The following is an 18,655-nucleotide window of genomic DNA, read 5'->3' on the forward strand; positions in this document are numbered from 1 at the left end:
TACTGTACCACTATACTGTACAGTACCAGTATACTGTACCACTATACTGTACAGCACCACTATACTGTACCGCACCACTATACTGTACAGCACCACTATACTGTACAGTACCACTATACTGTACAGTACCACTATACTGTACCACTATACTGTACAGTACCACTATACTGTACCACTATACTGTACCACTATACTGTACAGTACCACTATACTGTACCACTATACTGTACAGTACCACTATACTGTACAGTACCACTATACTGTACCTCTACACTGTACAGTACCACTATACTGTACAGTACCACTATACTGTACAGCACCACTATACTGTATGGCACAATGCCCTGAATCTTTTCATATATGGGCCCATCAGTATGAGGCTTATGTAAAGGTGGCTGCTCTGAAAGCTGCTGTGGTCTATTGTTTATTTCCTGATTTACTCAACCAGATTTTGAAATACGTGAGTGCAGACACTCACTCCCACTCAAGACCAACTTCACCCAGAGTTACTGTAATTCACTATGGTCTTCTAGGAGTGCTGTGTCCACTGTGCTGGCCTTGTTGCTAGCTTTGTCTGTAGCACATCGCGCTGGGTGAAGGACGCAAGTGTGCCGAGTGTGGTCCCCTCACCCCAGGCTACAGTGCTTCTGCCTGAAACAGCTCCAAGCCAAGTGAGGGCACGGGCATGCAGGTGTGGCACTCTAAAAGGTTTGGTGGTTTGCAGATGGGACTCATCTATTAAGCCCTAGAGTTTGAGGCAGGCACGGACAGCTGCGGACACCACGGAACGTTAGTAGTTCTGTTTAAACTCGTGTGAAGAGAGCGAGGGAGGAGGGGTGGGGGGTGGGGAGAGAAGCAAACTGCAGATCTCAAAAGCAGGTATACCACTGTGGGATTAGTGAGAATGTTCCTAAAAGGAGGAGATCTATGAGAGCAGAAGTGTAGTTTAATGTACAGCGGTTAATCAGCCACTGCAATGAGGAATATAGCAAAATTACGATGGCACGGTGGCTCAGTGGTTAGCACTGTTGCCTTACAGCAAGAAGGTCCCGGGGTCGAACCCCGGTCCGTCCCAGGTCCTTTCTGTGTGGAGTTTGCATGCTCTCCCCATGTTTGTGTGGGTTTCCTCCGGGGGCTCTGGTTTCCTCCCACCATCAAATACATGTATGTTAGGGTTAATACTCCTGTCAGTGCCTCTGACCAAGGCAACGGCAAAAGAACTGGAGTTGGTCCCGGGGCGCTGCACTGCGGCTGCCCACTGCGGCTGCCCACTGCTCCTAGTTCTAGGTTCCTAGTAGAAGATGGGTCAAATGTAGAGGAGGAATTTCCCCATGGGGATAAATAAAGGATAACTTAACTTAACTTAATCTGTTGAATATCTAAAACTAACTTCAGCGCAGTGCAAAACACCTCTCTTCAATTCACCATCTGTTTTGCTTTTCCAGTCCGCACGGTCACGTAAATGGTAACGCGGACTGTGGCGGACCCTGGCGGACTCGCGGATCCGCAAAGTATAACTATAGGGCTTTAGGCTGCAGCACTAAAGACTGCTCATAAAGAATGGGCTGCACTGTCACAGGCAAGCAGAGCCACAGCATAGGAGAGGTGTTAATAATGAGTTGAGCAGCAGAAGGCCTGGTTCTGGAGAGAAACAGGATGCCGCCTTTCAGATCATTCTGAACACAACTGTTTATAACCTGCTATGTAGCAAACGGTTTGAGAAGAAACAGTCTTGCAGGAGCCAGCTGTAGATAGATGTCTACGTCTGGTGCAGAACTCTTGAAAAGTAGTGAAGGACCGCCCCCCTAAGACCAAAACAAAATGCGTGACAGACATATGAATTGACCAACCACGGATGGCGTGACGCAACTCGAGGGGGTGGTAGGCCTACATTTTGAACGATGCACCAATGCACGCAGAGAGCCGGACATCCGTAACAGCGTGCTGATGTAAGACGTTGGGTCTGACCAGGTGAGACTAGAGAAGAAAGAAAGAGCCATGTTTTCCATAGAGCAAACCATCTCTCCTCTGTATACATCAGATAGATGAGGGCTTGACAAAGTCCACGCTCCAGTCATCTCTTCTTGCCTGTTAAGCCATCTTCTCCCATAATGCTTTGGTCAGGGAGCAAAGAGATGACTACAGGCCATATAAAGTGACGACAGGCCATATAGAGTGGCTACAGGCCATATAGAGTGCCTACAGGCCATATAGAGTGGCTACAGGCCATATAGAGTGGCTACAGGCCATATACAGGCCATATAGAGTGCCTACCGGCCATATAGAGTGCCAACAGGCCATATAGAGTGGCGACAGGCCATATAGTGGGATCTCTATCTGCTTTTAAAGGCATCCATTTGAACTAATGGATCAAATTATTATTATTTGTCAATGGGGATGACGTTGCGCCTCGTCTTGTCCTCAGCTAAATGGATCAGCAGCCTATGTGGTCTGTCTGTTGACCTGAGCTGTGTGACTGTAAACACTGGTCTGTCTGTTGACCTGAGCTGTGTGACTGTAAACACTGGTCTGTCTGTTGACCTGAGCTGTGTGACTGTAAACGCTGGCCTTAGACACACTTTGATGCATCCTAACCCTTTATTCCCTGTGGCTGGTGTCTCTCGCTTCCTGCTGTGTTCCCTCTACCAGACAGTAGAGGGAACATAGGTTCTATCTTTTTTCATAGATCTAACTAGGCAGTCCTACAGTGGGAGCCTTACCCTACATAGAACATTTTGTCAGTTCATCTTTTGTATGTTGTTGACATTACTGTTACTAACATAAATGTCTAAATCTAGCATGGTTGTCAGATTGGTGCATGGATGCCAGGATGTTTATCCATTCTGGTTTCAAATAGCCTGGTCTTAATTCCTGGTGGAATAGTGCAGGACTTTCAGATGGGTTTTTCTCACATTTCTGCCACTGTGACCATGCATATGCACCCTGCTTATTAGTATGTTGATAAAGACAACACTTGTGTTGTACTTCAGCATATTAACAGGGTAACAGATTAATATAATACGAAAATTTGCCATAACCTATCAGGCACAGATATTGGAATATAATATAATATATTATATATAATATATAATGTCTCATCAACCCCAGTGAAAGCATCTCCTCCTTATGCCGTGTGTGACGAGGTAATGTGTGTGCACGTACAGTATACAATAGTGTCCATCCCTCAGTAGCGTACCCCTGCCCTCCCCCACCCCTTCCCTTAACTTATTCTTAAATCTTGTGTGGGTTTGTTTTGAGTAAATCCTCCCATTCTCAACCTTCACATTCAGAACCGACTGCTGTCATCCGGGCCTCCTGTCAGCCTTAGAACCTGCAGCGCATTATTTGACAAGGTAATTCCTCCATATTACTTTCCACATGCTGTGCCGCTGCATTGGCTATGAAGCCAAATTCAGCTATTTGATCTCCTCATTTTGACAATCCTGACTTGATAAAGCAAAAATACTCCAGCACCACTTTTATGTTGAATGGTGTTGAGGACCCTTATTTTAGACGTGCCAGATATTTGATTTTAGAGGCATCATCACTCTCTGTATTCAAATTCTTTGGGGGGGATATAATTGGATCTGTTCATTTTTATGCCTCTGCGGTGATAGCCAGGCCGGAGGCATTATGGTTGTCCGTCCGTACATCCGTACGTACGTACGTACGTATGTCCAATGTTCGTTAACGTGTTATCTGAGGAATGCTTTGACGGAATTTCATCAAATTTGCCTCAAACGTCAACTGGGACTCGAGGATCGCTCGTTTCATCCTCGTTAACGCGATAGCTCTGGAACACCTTGACGGAATTTTGCCACATTTGGCTCAAACGTCGACTGGGACTCGAGGATGAACTGATTACATTTTGGTGGTCAAAGGTCAAGGTCACTGTGACCTCACGATTGCCATTTTCAAGCTCGCTAACACCATACCTCAGTAGCGCCTTGACAGAATTTCTTTACATTTTGCTCAAATGTCAAAGTCTGGACAGACATGGATGTCGACTGCTTACTTATACTGCTTATATATGTCTATATATATATATATATATATATATATATATATATATATGTCTATATATATATAGTATATATATATATATATATATATATATATATATATATATATATATATATATATATATATATATATATATATATATACAGTATATATATATATATATATATATAGTATATATATAAATGTATAAAATGCTGTGATAGGACAACATATGTTTTAAGACTTCACGTTGTAAACATGATGTATGTATGTGTATATATATATATATATATATATATATATATATATATATATATATATATATATATATATATGTGTGTATATATGTATATATGTATATATGTATATATATACATATATATATATATATATAATATATAAGCAATATCACACGAGAGGGAGTGCGGTTGTTGGCTAATATCGGCACTGCTGTGATTCGGTCGAAGATAATCACAGCAGTGCCGATATTAGACAACAACAGCATGACCTCGAGTGTGATATTGCTTTTAACAGTTCTGCTACGAGCAACTTTTTCAATTGTTATTAAACAGTATAAATTTAATATCAATGCATCACATCTTACCTCTAATAGTAGACGAGACCAACGCAGAGTAGTCTCGCTTGAAGCCCGAGTGAATCGGCCAGTGTTAGTCTGTCTGTGGCCAGGGCAGATCAGGAAGTGAAATGAAACGGTTTGCAGCAGCCACTTCGGCCATAACCACAAAATAACTTCCAAAAAACCTGTTAGAATATAACGAGAGATGTTCGCGAGAGTATGCATGGCGTTCACATTGTTTATGCTATGTTGCTAGGCAGCGCGAACGGGTGAAGGCAGGCAGCTGCGTTTCACTTCCGGGTTTCACTTCCGCGTTTATCTGGTCCGGCGGTAAGGAGAGAGAGAGACAGAGCCCCCTGGTGACGCGAGGTTAGACAGACACAGACTCTATAATCATCAAGAGAGCAATCTCCGATTCACACGGCTTTGGTCTCAGCTACTATTATAGGTAAGATGTGATTCATCAATATTGTAATTATACTGTTTAATAACAATCGAAAAAGTTGCTCGTAGCTGCTTTAAACAAAGCTGATTAAAAAAATGACAAAAAGCTGAGAAAATATATGATTTCTCTATTTATTCCTCCGCCAACAAAAATAGTTCCCTCAGCTTTCTGCTTTGCCGAAAATGTAGTCTAATCAGCCTAATTAACTGCAGGCTGTCTACTTTACTACTGTCTACTCTACAGCTGTGAAGCATTTTGTTGATTAGGGCAGCTGTGAAGCGGAGTGATCTACACACAGTGAAGCGCCAGTGCATTATCATGAAATATTGGCACTGGTAGGATCCCTCTTGTCCAATCAAATTGCCCGGCCGGAACTAACTGTTGTATAAATATGGTTGTTCTAGTTGACATTACAGGAAAGCACCTAATACCTGTGAGAGTTTTGAAATATGGTCCGTCTCTGAAATGGCAGGGCAGGGACGCATGCCACAGAGGGTTGTGATGACTATATCAAACTTCTGCATGGACCACCTCATATATATTCTTCACAGTTTGATCCACATCGTCAATGGTGTGCCTGTAAACCCGTTGCCACTGTAGACATTACCGCATGCTCTGAGAAAACAACATAGCGCTGCTTTATGGGTTAGGCAGGCTCTCATCTCTGCACTGCACTCTTGGCTCTGCCCTCTTTGGAGCAGCACCCTGGCCAGATGCCCTACATGTCTGAATGGAGGACTGCATCTCTCAGACCCTTTGCCTTAATCACTAGAACTAAGCTGCACCGCTTCATTTAGGCATGACCAGACTGGCAATGGATGAGATGTTTCCATTCCTTAAGAGGAAGACAATCCAAGGCAAGCAGACTTTTGGATGGGTGGAAATAAAGGCTGAGCTTTACGCATAACAATCGCTTGAAGCATATTAACAGCACTTCTGAAACGGTATCTTGCAGATCAAGAGGATATAGTTCATGCACCGCATTGCATGTCCTCCAATGTTGCAGCACACTGCAAAAAAACATCCGTCGTAACAAGTCATCCAGTCTCATATTCAGTCTTCAAATCATATTTTTCTTAAAAATGTAGCTGCTGACAGCTACTATGCAAACCCAATGAGTCCTCTATAAGTTTTTAGCTCTTTCTGCAACTGCTGCGCCTGTTGATTAATGCACTTTTTATACTCTTTTTTTTTAAGTTTTGTTGTGATGCTTTTAAATGTCCATTTTATTCTCTTCTTTTCTTTTCTTTTCCTGTCAACCATTTTATGTGAAGCACTTTGAATTGCCTCTGTGTATGAAATGTGCTATACAAATAAACTTGACTTGACTTGACTTGACTTAAAACAAGATTCTACCAATGGGGTGTGTTCATGCGGAGAAATTAGTCTTGAAACTAGTCAGAATAAGGCAGATCACTGCACTACTATCAAGAAAATGACACTTGATTCTACTTCTTCAAACAAGTTGATTTGCATTGAAAACAAATCAAATACTGTAAATTACCTCACCCTGTTAGCAGATTCCTTCACTTGTTTTAAGAAAATTATGATTTTAGAACTCAATAATAGACTAAACGGCTTCTTAAGATGGAGATCTCTTTCTCCTCTATCTCAGCTAACTATAGAACATTATGCTTCTCCTTAAAAATTCATACTCTCCTGTCATAACCTGCATTGAACTGCACCTCACTCTGTTAACACACCTCTCCTCCTCTTTTGCTGTTACTGCTGCTTCCCTTCCACTCAACTCACAATGCTTTTCTGTGCTGACATCAGAAATCCTCACATTTTTACCCCATATGTTAAACCGATGAGATCTGATCATGTTCATGTACCGTAATGTTGTGGGTTGATATGCTCAGTGTTTTTGCAACCACTACTTTTAAATTACTTATACTGAACATAATATAAGGCCTTTTGTCATTCTCCAGTAATCTGAATCGCTATACTTGATACAGTTACAATACATTTGAAGCTGGCATCAGAACTTTAGGTTATGAATATAACACTGGTTCTATGAATAATATTGAGTGAGGTGACTCACTATGTAGGGTGTAGGGTCGTGGAGGGATGCGCTCCCATAGTGAGTCACCGAAACTAATATTATGAATATAGAACTATAAATCATAATAACCATTATTCATGTTAGATGTTAGAACTTTTCTCACTGATGTCATCAGTGAGAAAAGTTCCCTTTGAAACTCAACTTCCCAGATCCCAGCCTGTGCACAGAGTTGTTTTTTGCGTGGTTTGCAGGCTGTCCAAGATGTCTTCCACAGAGTGGAGAATATTTTTGTGGAATATTTTCTACACCTACACATTTCATTCCATACTGCTGCACAACACAGATATCCCAACTGACTTGCACCTCTACCCTCCAGGGTGCCAAAACATCATCGTCAGAGCCGCCGATAGCGCCCCCTGTGTCAGAAGAGGAGGATGAGGAGGAAGAAGAGGAGGAGGAGGAAGAAGAGGAAGATGACGACGACGAGATGCCCCCGGTCATCGCGCCTCGGCCCGAACACACGAAATCTGTGAGTCTTACTGAATGGATGAGGAGATCACAAAACCTCTTCCCCCCGCCATGTTTATTGTTTATTGTTTATTGTTTATTAAAAGGATCCCTATTAGTTTCCGCCTAGATGACAGCTAGTCTTCCTGGGGTCCAAGACAAAATATACATTACATGACACACAATAATTAAAATATTAAGAAAGCATAAACAGCAAATCTAAGCTAAGACAGACATTAGCATGGTCAGCTAGCCCTCTAGCTGGCCAATGACACAAATAATATAATATGGTCAGTCTCTATATACTATAGAAAACAAATCGTAGGTGGAAAAGTGATGTGATAAACAAAATGATGTGTGTGATAGTGTGAGTGAGTGTAGATGGGCTCTGAGCATCCTTTTAAAACCAACCCTCCCTTTAATGGAGCAAATGTTGCATGGTAGACAATTCCAAGAGGGTATGGACCTGTATATGATGGTTTTCTTCATGCAGTTGGTTTTTGGTCTGGGTAAAGTCATCTGACCACCACTCGCCCATCTGGTGGAGTGTGTATGAACTCTAAATTATGTTTTTGAAAAGAAATTCAGGAGTTTGATTTTGAATAACTCTGTGAAAAAATAAGTAGGTTTGGCGTTAGCCTTTTCTCAACACTAAGCCATGAAACACTTATATGCATGTCAGCTACGCTAGACCTAGAGGAGCACCCCAGGACCAGCCTTGCTGCCTTGTTTTGTGCTACTTGTAACTTCCCTAGTAGACCCTTAAGGTCTCATCATACTCGAGCGAGGCGGAGCTCCGCGAGTCACGTGCGGACCTCGCGCTGGGGCAAATGCTTTTATACTCAGAATGGCAGCCAAGTGATCAGCATGTTACATTGTACAATGGTAATAGTGAGAACAGCCCGTGAAAAGTCGCAATCAAACAGTATTATGTGCAGTACTAAGTGCGCTTTCACTCTCAAACGACCGTACATCAGCACATAAATGAATCACCAAACTTGTTTTTACTGAATAGCCGTTTCGGGTCTCAGCCCTACTCTGTGCTGCTTTTAATCTCTCTCAACCATGCTCTCAACACAACACATTTACTTGTTGAAATGACTAAAAACGAACAGCTGCAAATCAAAGTTTAGCCTTCCACATGGGTCAAGAAATGTGGTGAAAACACAACTCAGTGTTCAGGGCTCAATGGGGCTCGAAAGCGTCCATGTTTGGAGAGAAGCCGTGCGGAGGTCGCGCTGCTAGAAAAATCTTCAGGTACGCGGTGGGCGGCCTACAGGGGTCGCGCCCAACACATTGACATCATTTGACGCTCGCACGCCTCGATCCTCCCCCGCGCCCTTCGCGGCACGGCGAGCATAAAGGGCTCATTAGATGGAGATGACCATACCACACAGCAATAATCCAAATGACACAGAACTAGTGAACAAACAATTTGGTGAAGTAATAATGGTGTAACAAATGATGCACACTTTCTAGTAATGGCAACTGCTCTATCCATCTGACAACCACCCTTTTGATGTGCTCAGACCACGGCATTGAGCTATCAAGCCAAAGTCCAAGAAGCTTCACAGTTTTTACTTGCTGTATAGCTTGACCATCTATTAGTAAACTCATTTTAGGATTGTGTGACAATCTATGCTTAGAACCACAAATTATACACATAGTTTTAGATATGCTAAGTATGAGTTTATTTGCCTTGATCCAATTGTATATAATGTCAAGCTCTTCAGACAGAACCTGGTTGAGCTCTGTGCTTGTAGCAACCGCCAAATAGAAAAGAGTTGAATCATCTGCATACATAGTCATCTTAGCCTTGCTAAGTACAAAAGGCATGTCATTAGTAAAAATTTGAGGGCCAAGGCAGATCCCTTGAGGGACCCCGTGTTCCAAGACCCTACTGTTTGTTAAATGGCAGCTGTGGCTCAGGAGGTAGAGCGTGTCGTCCACTAACCAGAAGGTCGGTGGTTCGATCCCCGGCTCCTCCAGTCCGCATGTCGAAGTGTCCTTGGGCAAGACACTGAACCCCAAATTGCTCCCGATGGCTGTGCCAGCACCCTGCGTGGCAGCTGGCCACCTTCGGTGTGTGAAGGGGTACATTGTAAAGCGCTTTGGATAAAAGTGCTGTATAAATGCAGTCCATTTACCATCATAAAGAACCATTAAAAAATACTCTCTGCGACCTGTCAAAAAGATAGCTCCTAAGCCATAAAATTGCAGAGTCCAAAACCATAACAAATAAATTTAGAGATTAAAATATCGTGGTCTATCACATCAAAAGTGGCGCTAAAATCAAGAAGTAAGCCAGCAATCAGACATTTGTGTCATTGCAAGTGCATGTGGAATGACCAGACCTATATGCATGTTGGAACATAGTTGTTAAATCGTTATCAGAAAAATAAACTTCTGCTCAAATACAATTTTTTTTTCAATATTTTGCTAAGTGCTGGTAAAATGCTGATGGACTGTTGGGACCACAGAAAGTTGATTTTGTGTCTTTAGATAGTGGAATGATCTTCCCTTCTTTCCACAATTTTGGGCATAAACCACTAATTAGATAATAAATATGGCAGATTGGTTTGGAGACATGTTCAGCAGATATTCTCAACAACTTGCTGTCAAGGAGGTTAGTAGCAGCAGACCCACACGCAGGCAGATAACTCAACAACCTCTCCACCATCCCCACAACAACTTGGTGAAATTCAAAAGTGCACATCTTATCATTCATGATGATTTTTTTTATAAGCTCTTAAAGTTAAGTTGAGTTAAAGAGTACTATCCATGTTCTCTCTAAGCTTGGAGACCTTGTTGACAAAGTAATCATTAAAATAATTTGAGATCTGAAGTGGCTTAGTCAAACACCATCTGATTGAGCAAAAGAAGTGCGGGCAGTCTTTTTACCCATAATTTAATTCAGTACATTCCTTTTTTTTTGCTGTCGTTACCACTGTCAGAGATTCTCTGTTTATAGTAAGTTCTCTTATTTACTCTGTTCATTTTGGTCACTTGGTTTCTTAACTTTCGATAATACTCACAGTCTTCAGGAGAACTGGAGATAACAGCAGCTTGTTTGGCTTCATCTCTCTAGGACATTAAGTTCTTTAATGATGTGTCAATCCATTTCTTTAACGGGGCATGATTGTTAACAATTTTCATTAAAAAAAAAGTCCATAAATACATTTAGAGAGTTTCAGCATCATCAATAGCGCATAGCCTACATCCAACCAGTTAATATCTTTGAGTGCATTAAGAAAGGCCTCCTGTTTAAATGTGTTGACTGTCTCACTCCTCACAGATCTACACTCGCTCTGTGTTGGAGCCAGTGATGGTGGTGAAGCCTCCCAGCCCCGTGAAAGAGGTGGTGACTCCGCCGGAGTCCCAGGTCCAGCCAGAGAACACGTCCAACACAATGTATCGCCACACCGACCGCCAGAGGAAGAAGTCCAAAATGACGGATGAGGAGATTCTGGAGCGGCTCAGTACGTCTACTTATAGAAAGAGATATTTCTTATGTTTGTCTGTGTGTGCTAGAGCTGAACAATTAAATTGCAATATGAACTTCTGCAATTTCCAAATGACAGAGGTTGCAGAGGTTGGTAATTTTTTGCTTTTTTTCTTGTCAAATACTGATAGTTTTCAGCTTTTAGGCCTCCTCTGATACTAAATCAAATCAAACAGCCTGAAAAGGAAAATCATTCTTTTGTGGAACTGTTGACCACTCTGCAGTACCGCATGCAGCCTGTGAGGGGAGCCATGACTCATGAGTAGGCATCGCTTTCTTTTAAGCGGTCACAAGCCAAAGAGGTTGAGGATCACTGAGTTAGAAGACTAATACCTGAAAGGATGTTGGTTCAAACCTTATGAACCTGCAGAGGTTCTGTAAAATCACTTTCCTTAATCTCAGCCCAGATTACTTGCATGCAGAGATGCATATTCAGCTCCTCTACATACAGTATCTATGTGGCCACGACGCAGGCCAGACAGGTAGCAATGTGTTCTGTGCTTGTGTGTGGGTCCTCCTGTCTGTGTGCCCACACAAATTCAACCATGTATTTATCTGTTTTCTCTCTGACTCAGGGAGTATTGTGAGCGTGGGGGATCCCAAAAAGAAGTACACGCGTTTTGAGAAAATAGGACAAGGGTAAGTCTCATTCATTCATCATAAACCACAGCCCAGTCACCACTGTTATTGAACTAGAGCAAATTGTGGAGCAGTCAGTCTAGCCAGGAGAGATTGAGCCACAGTGAGCAATTCAGAGACAGAGGTAGAGGGAGAGAGGCTGGATGCCTGACTGAAAAGAGAGACGAGACAGGAAATGAGAACTGTATCCTGAAATGGCCATGGACCAGATTAGCAGCGTTCTGTGTGTGTGTGTGTGTGTGTGTCTCTCTCTCTCTCTCTCTCTCTCTCTCTCTCTCTCTCTCTCGCGCGCTCCTTCTCCCTCTCCCTCCCTCCTTGTCTTTCTCTCTTTTAAGGCTGCTGCCGTTCTGTCATCCTCCTCCACAACTTCCTGTTCACTGACTGTAAAAACTGGGTAGACGTTAGCTGTTCTTCTGACATGCTCACTATTCCATACTTGCCAACACTCCCGATTTGTAACCCTTTTTATCCCGATTGGTAATTTATCCTGTTAATCTCCCGATTTCAATCAAATGGCTGTAGCACTAGCAGGCTCAGTTTTAAACCCAGAGTGAGGTATCTGGTATCATATGAAACTAGAAGTCCTAAGGCAGGGGTGGCCAAACTACGGCCCGCGGGCCAACTGCGGCCCGCTGCCCGTTTTTAAGTGGCCCGCCATGAATTTAGAAAAAAAAAGAGGCTAAAAACGTTTTTCCTTTTTTCTGTTTTAAAGTTTAAAACGGAAAAACAAAAACAAAATAACGGATTCCCCCCATTTCATTTTTTCAATTTAAAACCATTGAAAATGGGTTATACTTGAGTACCCTGACCTGGTCTATTTATTTTTAAACATTTTTAATACTGAATGAATGTTTAATACTGATGTTATGTTAAATTATCTCTGTCTTAACCTGTTGGCACAGGAAAATAAATTTAGAAAACATACAGAAATACCCATTGTAATAGGTGAGCACATCAATAAACTATGTGTCATTTATTTATTTAGGTAGAAATGAATTTTTTTATGGCACAAGGGTTTTCTGGTCCAACTTCTTTTGCCGTGAAAACTGCCGCGCTTAATATTGTTTTTCTGTATGCGGCCCACAACCAAAAAAGTTTGGCCACCCCTGTCCTAAGGCATCTATTGGTATCAAGCATGTCATGGTAGCTTGTCAGAGAAGGGGCTAAATAACGCTCCAAATTATTTTCAAATGGGCCCCTTGACCTCTCACCTCAAGATCCCTGAATGAAAAAGGGTTCTATGGATACCCACGAGTCTCCCTCTTACAGATAGTAGGGATGGGCATCGAATTTTGAATTTTCGAATAATCGTTGTTGTTATCAAGGTCGACTTTTATTATTGGAGGTCGAAATTCGAAAAAGAAAAAAAAAAGTAAAAAAAAAAGTTTTTTTTTTTTTTTTTTTGAGTGAAATGTTGCATTGTCTCCCCTGATTTTAAGTAGAGTCGAATCGCTTGGTTTGAGCAAGTAAAACAATTTTTATAAGCATTTTAAGCAAGGTTTATGGAAAAATGAATGGCGGATGAAATCCCATGAAGAGGGAGAGGGGGTGACTTTGGCATCCCTTTGGCACTCAGACCTCAGCCTACTAAATATTTAATGAACCACTCATGATTGTCAAAACTGTTTTTTATTTTCGAAAATGTCCATGTCATGTAACATGTTCTTTACTTCAGTGGTGGAATGCTTGTTTGAGCTAAAAATCCACAGCAGAAGCTTTTTCTATTCATTAACACGTTCAGTGCCAGCGACGCCATATGGCGTCATTAGAAATTTACCGTACAGTGCCAGCGACGCCAAATGGCGTCATAACTCCAAATTGTTTTTTTGACGGGGGGGTGTCGATCTAAGCTTCTTACGTCGCCTCTAACAATATTGTAGCTATTGGAGGTCGATAACCTATTTTACAAACCCATTAGGTGGCGACAGCACTCTCCTGATCAGAGAAAAAGGAGCCAAACACACAGAAATAGTCACTGGGGAAAATGAGGAAATCGCATCGCATCCGTCCGTATGCATCGACGTGCCTCCATAAACGAGCACAACGCCAGCTGTGCCCCCAGCAGCAGCATCCGCTGTCACAACTGAGCACCTCCATGTACGCTGCAACAGCACATTCACATAATCAGCCTTATTATTCCGAACTGGAAGCATGCCAGCCCGTGACAAACACACGCGGAACCAAAAAGCTGAATGTCGCGCACCATTCACTGTGTGTGCGCAGCAAACTCAGCAGAGACTGAGAGCCACCAGACACATAAGACACACCCAGGAGGCGTGTGCAGTTGAGGGGGGGGGGGGGGGGAGCACGCAGAGCAGCAGAGCAGCATACACTTCACCCAGACAGACCCAGACATCAGAAAATTAGCTTCAGAGTCAGTGATGTGCTTGAAATGTTTAATTTCACAAAAGGCTCATTATCTCAGCTCGTAGAAAAAAAGGGATGTTTTTGCTTCAATCAAGCTATCTTCTCCGGCTCATAACTAAAGAACGGAAAATGGGATCAATAAACTTTTTTTTGCAGGTGATAGAAGAGAGTCTCATCGTTATTTGTGCGTGTTCAGTGTTTACATAGTAATTATTAAAAAAATTATATGACTGTTTTAAAATGCATTGCGGCCTATGTGGCACAGCAAGCAACCTTTTGCCCAAGGGCCGTGGCACTCAAAGTGTTAATAAAGCCTTAGATTTAGAATCAGGGGAGACAATACAACATTTCACTCACAATTTTTTTTTTTTTTTTTTTTTTACATTTTTTTTTTTTTTTAACATTTTTTATTTTATTTTCGAATTTCGATTAAAAGTCGACTTTGGCCAGCGAATTTCGAATAGTGTTTTTGCTAGAAATGCCCATCCCTAACAGATAGGGTAGCATGCATGAGCGTTTTTTGACAAGGCAGCATAAATCAATAGAGCAATAGATCACATCACTGATGGTGCTTTCGACGGTCCTGACGGTTCTGATGGGGGGGGGTGGGGGGTCATTTGCCGATACCCCAGAAAATCTCCCTCTTTTTTGCAGCCTAGCTGGTATTCCGAGGATCAGGAGGCTGCTATATCGGACACAGTCGAGTTATTAAGTTATTTGCGCCAGACTAAACAGGAAGTCTGATTCATTATTCATAGCTACAGACAGGACACAGGTGAGCTGACAGCAGGAGAAAGGGAGAAGGAGGAAAGGCCTGAGGCTCCACATGAGGCTCGTGAGTGTGTGTGCACATCCTCTAGATAAGGAGAAAATGGCTGCATGATGCCGTGCCTTCACAATGTGTCGCAGCCTAATGAAGGAGACACCAAATTGGACCTGAGCTTATCACTACCTTGGTAACTCAGTGTTAATTAGGTTCTGGTGGTAAAATGAGCACACATATTAATATTCATAGTGAGTGTCTGGTTCACAATGTGCCCGTGCATGCTTAAAGCACAATTAAGTAGTTGGATTGATTTAGCAATGCTGTCGGCATTGTGGCATAAACACGGACTAGGTCGTTTCTAAATTATATAAGGCATGACTCTAAAAGTGTAGCAATACATATCATAAAGTAAATTGCATCTTCACCTCATGGGAAATATTTGGCCTTCAATGATATCAAAAACTAACTAAAAATAACTCCCTTTGGACATAATTCCTTATAGCCAAGCATAATTTGTCAACTAAAGTTGGATGAGTCTCTCTATTTTTCAGTCTCAAGTCAAGATATTCAATATCCCTGGAGCAAAAATCATGTATATTTGCTTGACTCTGTATGAAAATCTCAGTCAGTTCATCAAGCACACAGCCCATCTCAGACTGTCAGACTTGAGCCAGTCTGGCAGTTTGATATAAATTGCCTTTCGTGTCGGATGCTAACTTTCCCATCTATAGCTCATTCAAATGGACCGGTCCATTTGCCTCCGTTTTGCAATCTCAGTCAAATGTAAAACCTAAGCATAGTGATGTGTGAGCTGAGGAATGATCCCACTCAATGTAGGACAGTGACAAACAGAAGGCGGCTCAACTATTTCAATCTGAGTTTTACCAATGAAAGACTTATTTAGGTTATTTTAGAATACATATCACATTTTTATTTTGCCACTGCTGCTGTGGCTTAGGGGTTTAGAGGATGGCCATTTAACCTATTATAACCTAAATAATCATCGATTCAGCGACTGCAGGCATGAAACATCAGATAATTCTATAGCTATTGAAAATGTAGACATCTGTTCTGAACCATTAATGACTATTTCTGGTCTTTTAATGACTGCTCTGAATCCACCAGCGAGATCATTAAATAGCTTTTCATGTTCAACACTTTGATGTTTGCTGTTGTATGGCATTTTGCTGGAGGTGTGAGGTGTTTCAAATCTGAAACTCTTTAATGTGACTGCGCTTGTTTGTTTGATGGTTTTCTTATGCCCAAGTGTTTTACACCAGTTATTTCGATAACTCCTTGATAATATGTTGTTATGATTTGATCTGTTTGCACTAAAAGTGTGAAATACAAAGATGTCGTAACAATCCCAGGAGTGAGTCACAGTCCAGGCAAGATGAAATATAAAAACAAAACAAAAGTGACACTGACAATAAAGTGACAATAAAACAAATATTCTTGTATGCTGTTCAGTGTGTGGGTGCAGACTGCAGACTCTTTGCCAGAACTTTTTACAGCTTATTGAAAAAGCTTTGGTACTGAATATCATTGCTGTGGGTTTGATCTTGTGTTTCCCAGAGCATCTGGCACTGTGTACACCGCCATCGACATTGCCACTGGCCAAGAGGTAGGCACATTCTTTTCTTTTTCCTTATTAAGTTTCCTTAGAAAGCATTATTCCCTATCTGGAAAGCTAAATCCTTGTGTGTTTTCTCAGGTGGCCATTAAGCAGATGAACTTGCAGCAGCAGCCCAAGAAAGAGCTGATCATCAATGAGATCTTGGTGATGAGGGAAAACAAAAACTCCAATATAGTGAACTACCTGGACAGGTCAGCTCCTCAACAAACATCAAGTCAGCAATTTCTGAATAAGCCATTATCACTCTCAAAAAGCAAACACAATTGGGCCGAAGACCTATTTCAGGTCATTTTGATTAAAAGAAACATTTGTTTGTTTGTTTGTTTATTTGTTTATTTAAATGATCCCCATTAGCTAATGCCATGGCAATTAGCTACTCTTCCTGGGGTCCACACCTTATACATAGCTTAACACATTACACGATAAACATTACATTACATTAATATACTGTTACAAGTCGGTCCAGTCATTCTATCGCTCATACATTATTTTACCATGTCTAGGGGCTGACTGACGTAAGTGACTCGCAACATAGTGAACAGGAACAATGAGTAAAGCTGATTTGTCAGAGAAAATGGGGGTACTCACTCACGGCCCTGGGCCAGTGAGGCATCCACGCTGATCCTCTTGCGCTCAGGTGGTCCCATGAGTGGGACAAAAACATAAAGACAGTGAATGGTGCACAACAAAAATTTTACCTCACATAGGCTGTCAACAACCTGTCCTCCGAACCATGTGTGGCCCTAGTCTTCTGTATGGGCCGACTGACCCAGCACGCAAGCGTGGCGGCCATTTTAACCACAGTTACGGCAGCCCCGAAAGACGAAAGGGCGCCGCCTGTCGTTACAACTGAACACCACACACATCAAAGCCAAATCAGCCATAACCAATAGAAATGAATATTATGGGCCCTATCTTCCCCCTGGCCTTAGGCGCTAAACTGGCATTAAACACTGCGTGCATAATTACGCAGCGGAGATGCAGATTCAGCGCGCCGGCCCCGGGGATGCACTCACTCTCCCCCCCCCCCCTCTCTCTCTCTCACTCCCTCTCTCGCGTGTCAATTTCTGTCCCTAGCACTGCAAGCATCAGATCTGAAATGTAGGCTACACCACAGAATGACAGAACCATCACTATTTTGGGGAAAAAGCCACTAATGTATAGCCTATGTAGACACTAGGCAGGCACAAAGACCCATGGAAAAAAAAGTTGTTATACCGTAGTTTTGAGCCCCTGTCATTCAGGTGCTGTTGCATCATCCTACCTGTGCAGTGGGGGAGAAGAAAAGGTAGCGAGAGAAAACGATATCATTCTGCCCAAACTTTCACCAATCTAATCTCATCATGACATCCAGGGATAGGCTATATTTTTCTAGCCGATGCGTTTAGAACATTCTTTTCACTTTGATCTTGCTATAGTGTAGCATATTTACATGCTTGCTGTATTTAAACTGCAGTGAGATTTGAGGAGCATAATAATATGGAATAATGTATATGGAGACAGACGGGGATGAAAGAGGGAGGGGGGAGCTCAGAGCGCTTTGGTCGGGCTTTTCTGACCGGACTGGATCGCTCCGTGGAATTGGAGCATGAAAGGGAAGCTTGTGATTTGTTTACTGCAGTTCTACAATGAGGGCATTGTGAATAATTGTACGCTTAAAAGGCGTGGTTAACACATTCACTGCCAGCCGTTTTTTCAATACTGTAGGTAGGTTCTGCCAAGGTTTTTTTTTGAGGATTCTGGCTCATCTTTCAAGAGCCGAGGATTCTTTTCTGCTAAGATTTTGTGAACACAAATGATCTCAAAAGAACTAATAGAATGTGTGCTTTCTCTGTCTAAAATAGTTAGTTTGTAGAGTTAGTAGTTATGTAGGCATTAGCAGTAGAATACAGCATGGTTTCAGCGTCTGAAAATTTATTCTGAGATAAATGGCTTTTTGTGAAATTCGATAGAACAGTCACTTTAACCATTTATTTTTGGCGTAAGACGTCAGACATCTAAACAATAGTTTTGAACAGTAATTTCCTCCATAACAGCAGGAAACCCCCCTCTCCTCCAAACTCCTCCCTCCGTGTGTGTTCTTCTTGGCTGCAGCGGGCGTGTCACAAGCTCGTTTCTGCTGCTGCTGCTGCTGCTCCTGTCTGCTGGCGGCCGCTGGGCAAGTCTGGATGGGCTCGCTCGTTTCTTGGGGTTTCGGTTGAGAGCTTTG

At 42.2% G+C, this 18,655-nt stretch overlaps 1 protein-coding gene across 1 annotated transcript in view; it reads left to right on the forward strand.

Moving 5' to 3' along the window:
• LOC310781109 (serine/threonine-protein kinase PAK 3-like) overlaps window positions 1-18,655 on the forward strand; it is a 57,541-nt gene that overhangs the window by 33,115 nt on the left and 5,771 nt on the right. Inside the window, exons 6-11 of the mRNA XM_083641652.1 lie at window positions 3,291-3,353; window positions 7,406-7,558; window positions 10,832-11,015; window positions 11,614-11,677; window positions 16,386-16,434; window positions 16,525-16,637. Coding sequence (XP_083497778.1) covers window positions 3,291-3,353; window positions 7,406-7,558; window positions 10,832-11,015; window positions 11,614-11,677; window positions 16,386-16,434; window positions 16,525-16,637 — 626 coding nt within the window. The remainder of the gene's footprint in view (window positions 1-3,290; window positions 3,354-7,405; window positions 7,559-10,831; window positions 11,016-11,613; window positions 11,678-16,385; window positions 16,435-16,524; window positions 16,638-18,655) is intronic.

Source organism: Poromitra crassiceps (genome assembly GCF_964638095.1).
Source record: "Poromitra crassiceps genome assembly, chromosome: 1".
NCBI classification, from domain to species: domain Eukaryota; kingdom Metazoa; phylum Chordata; class Actinopteri; order Beryciformes; family Melamphaidae; genus Poromitra; species Poromitra crassiceps.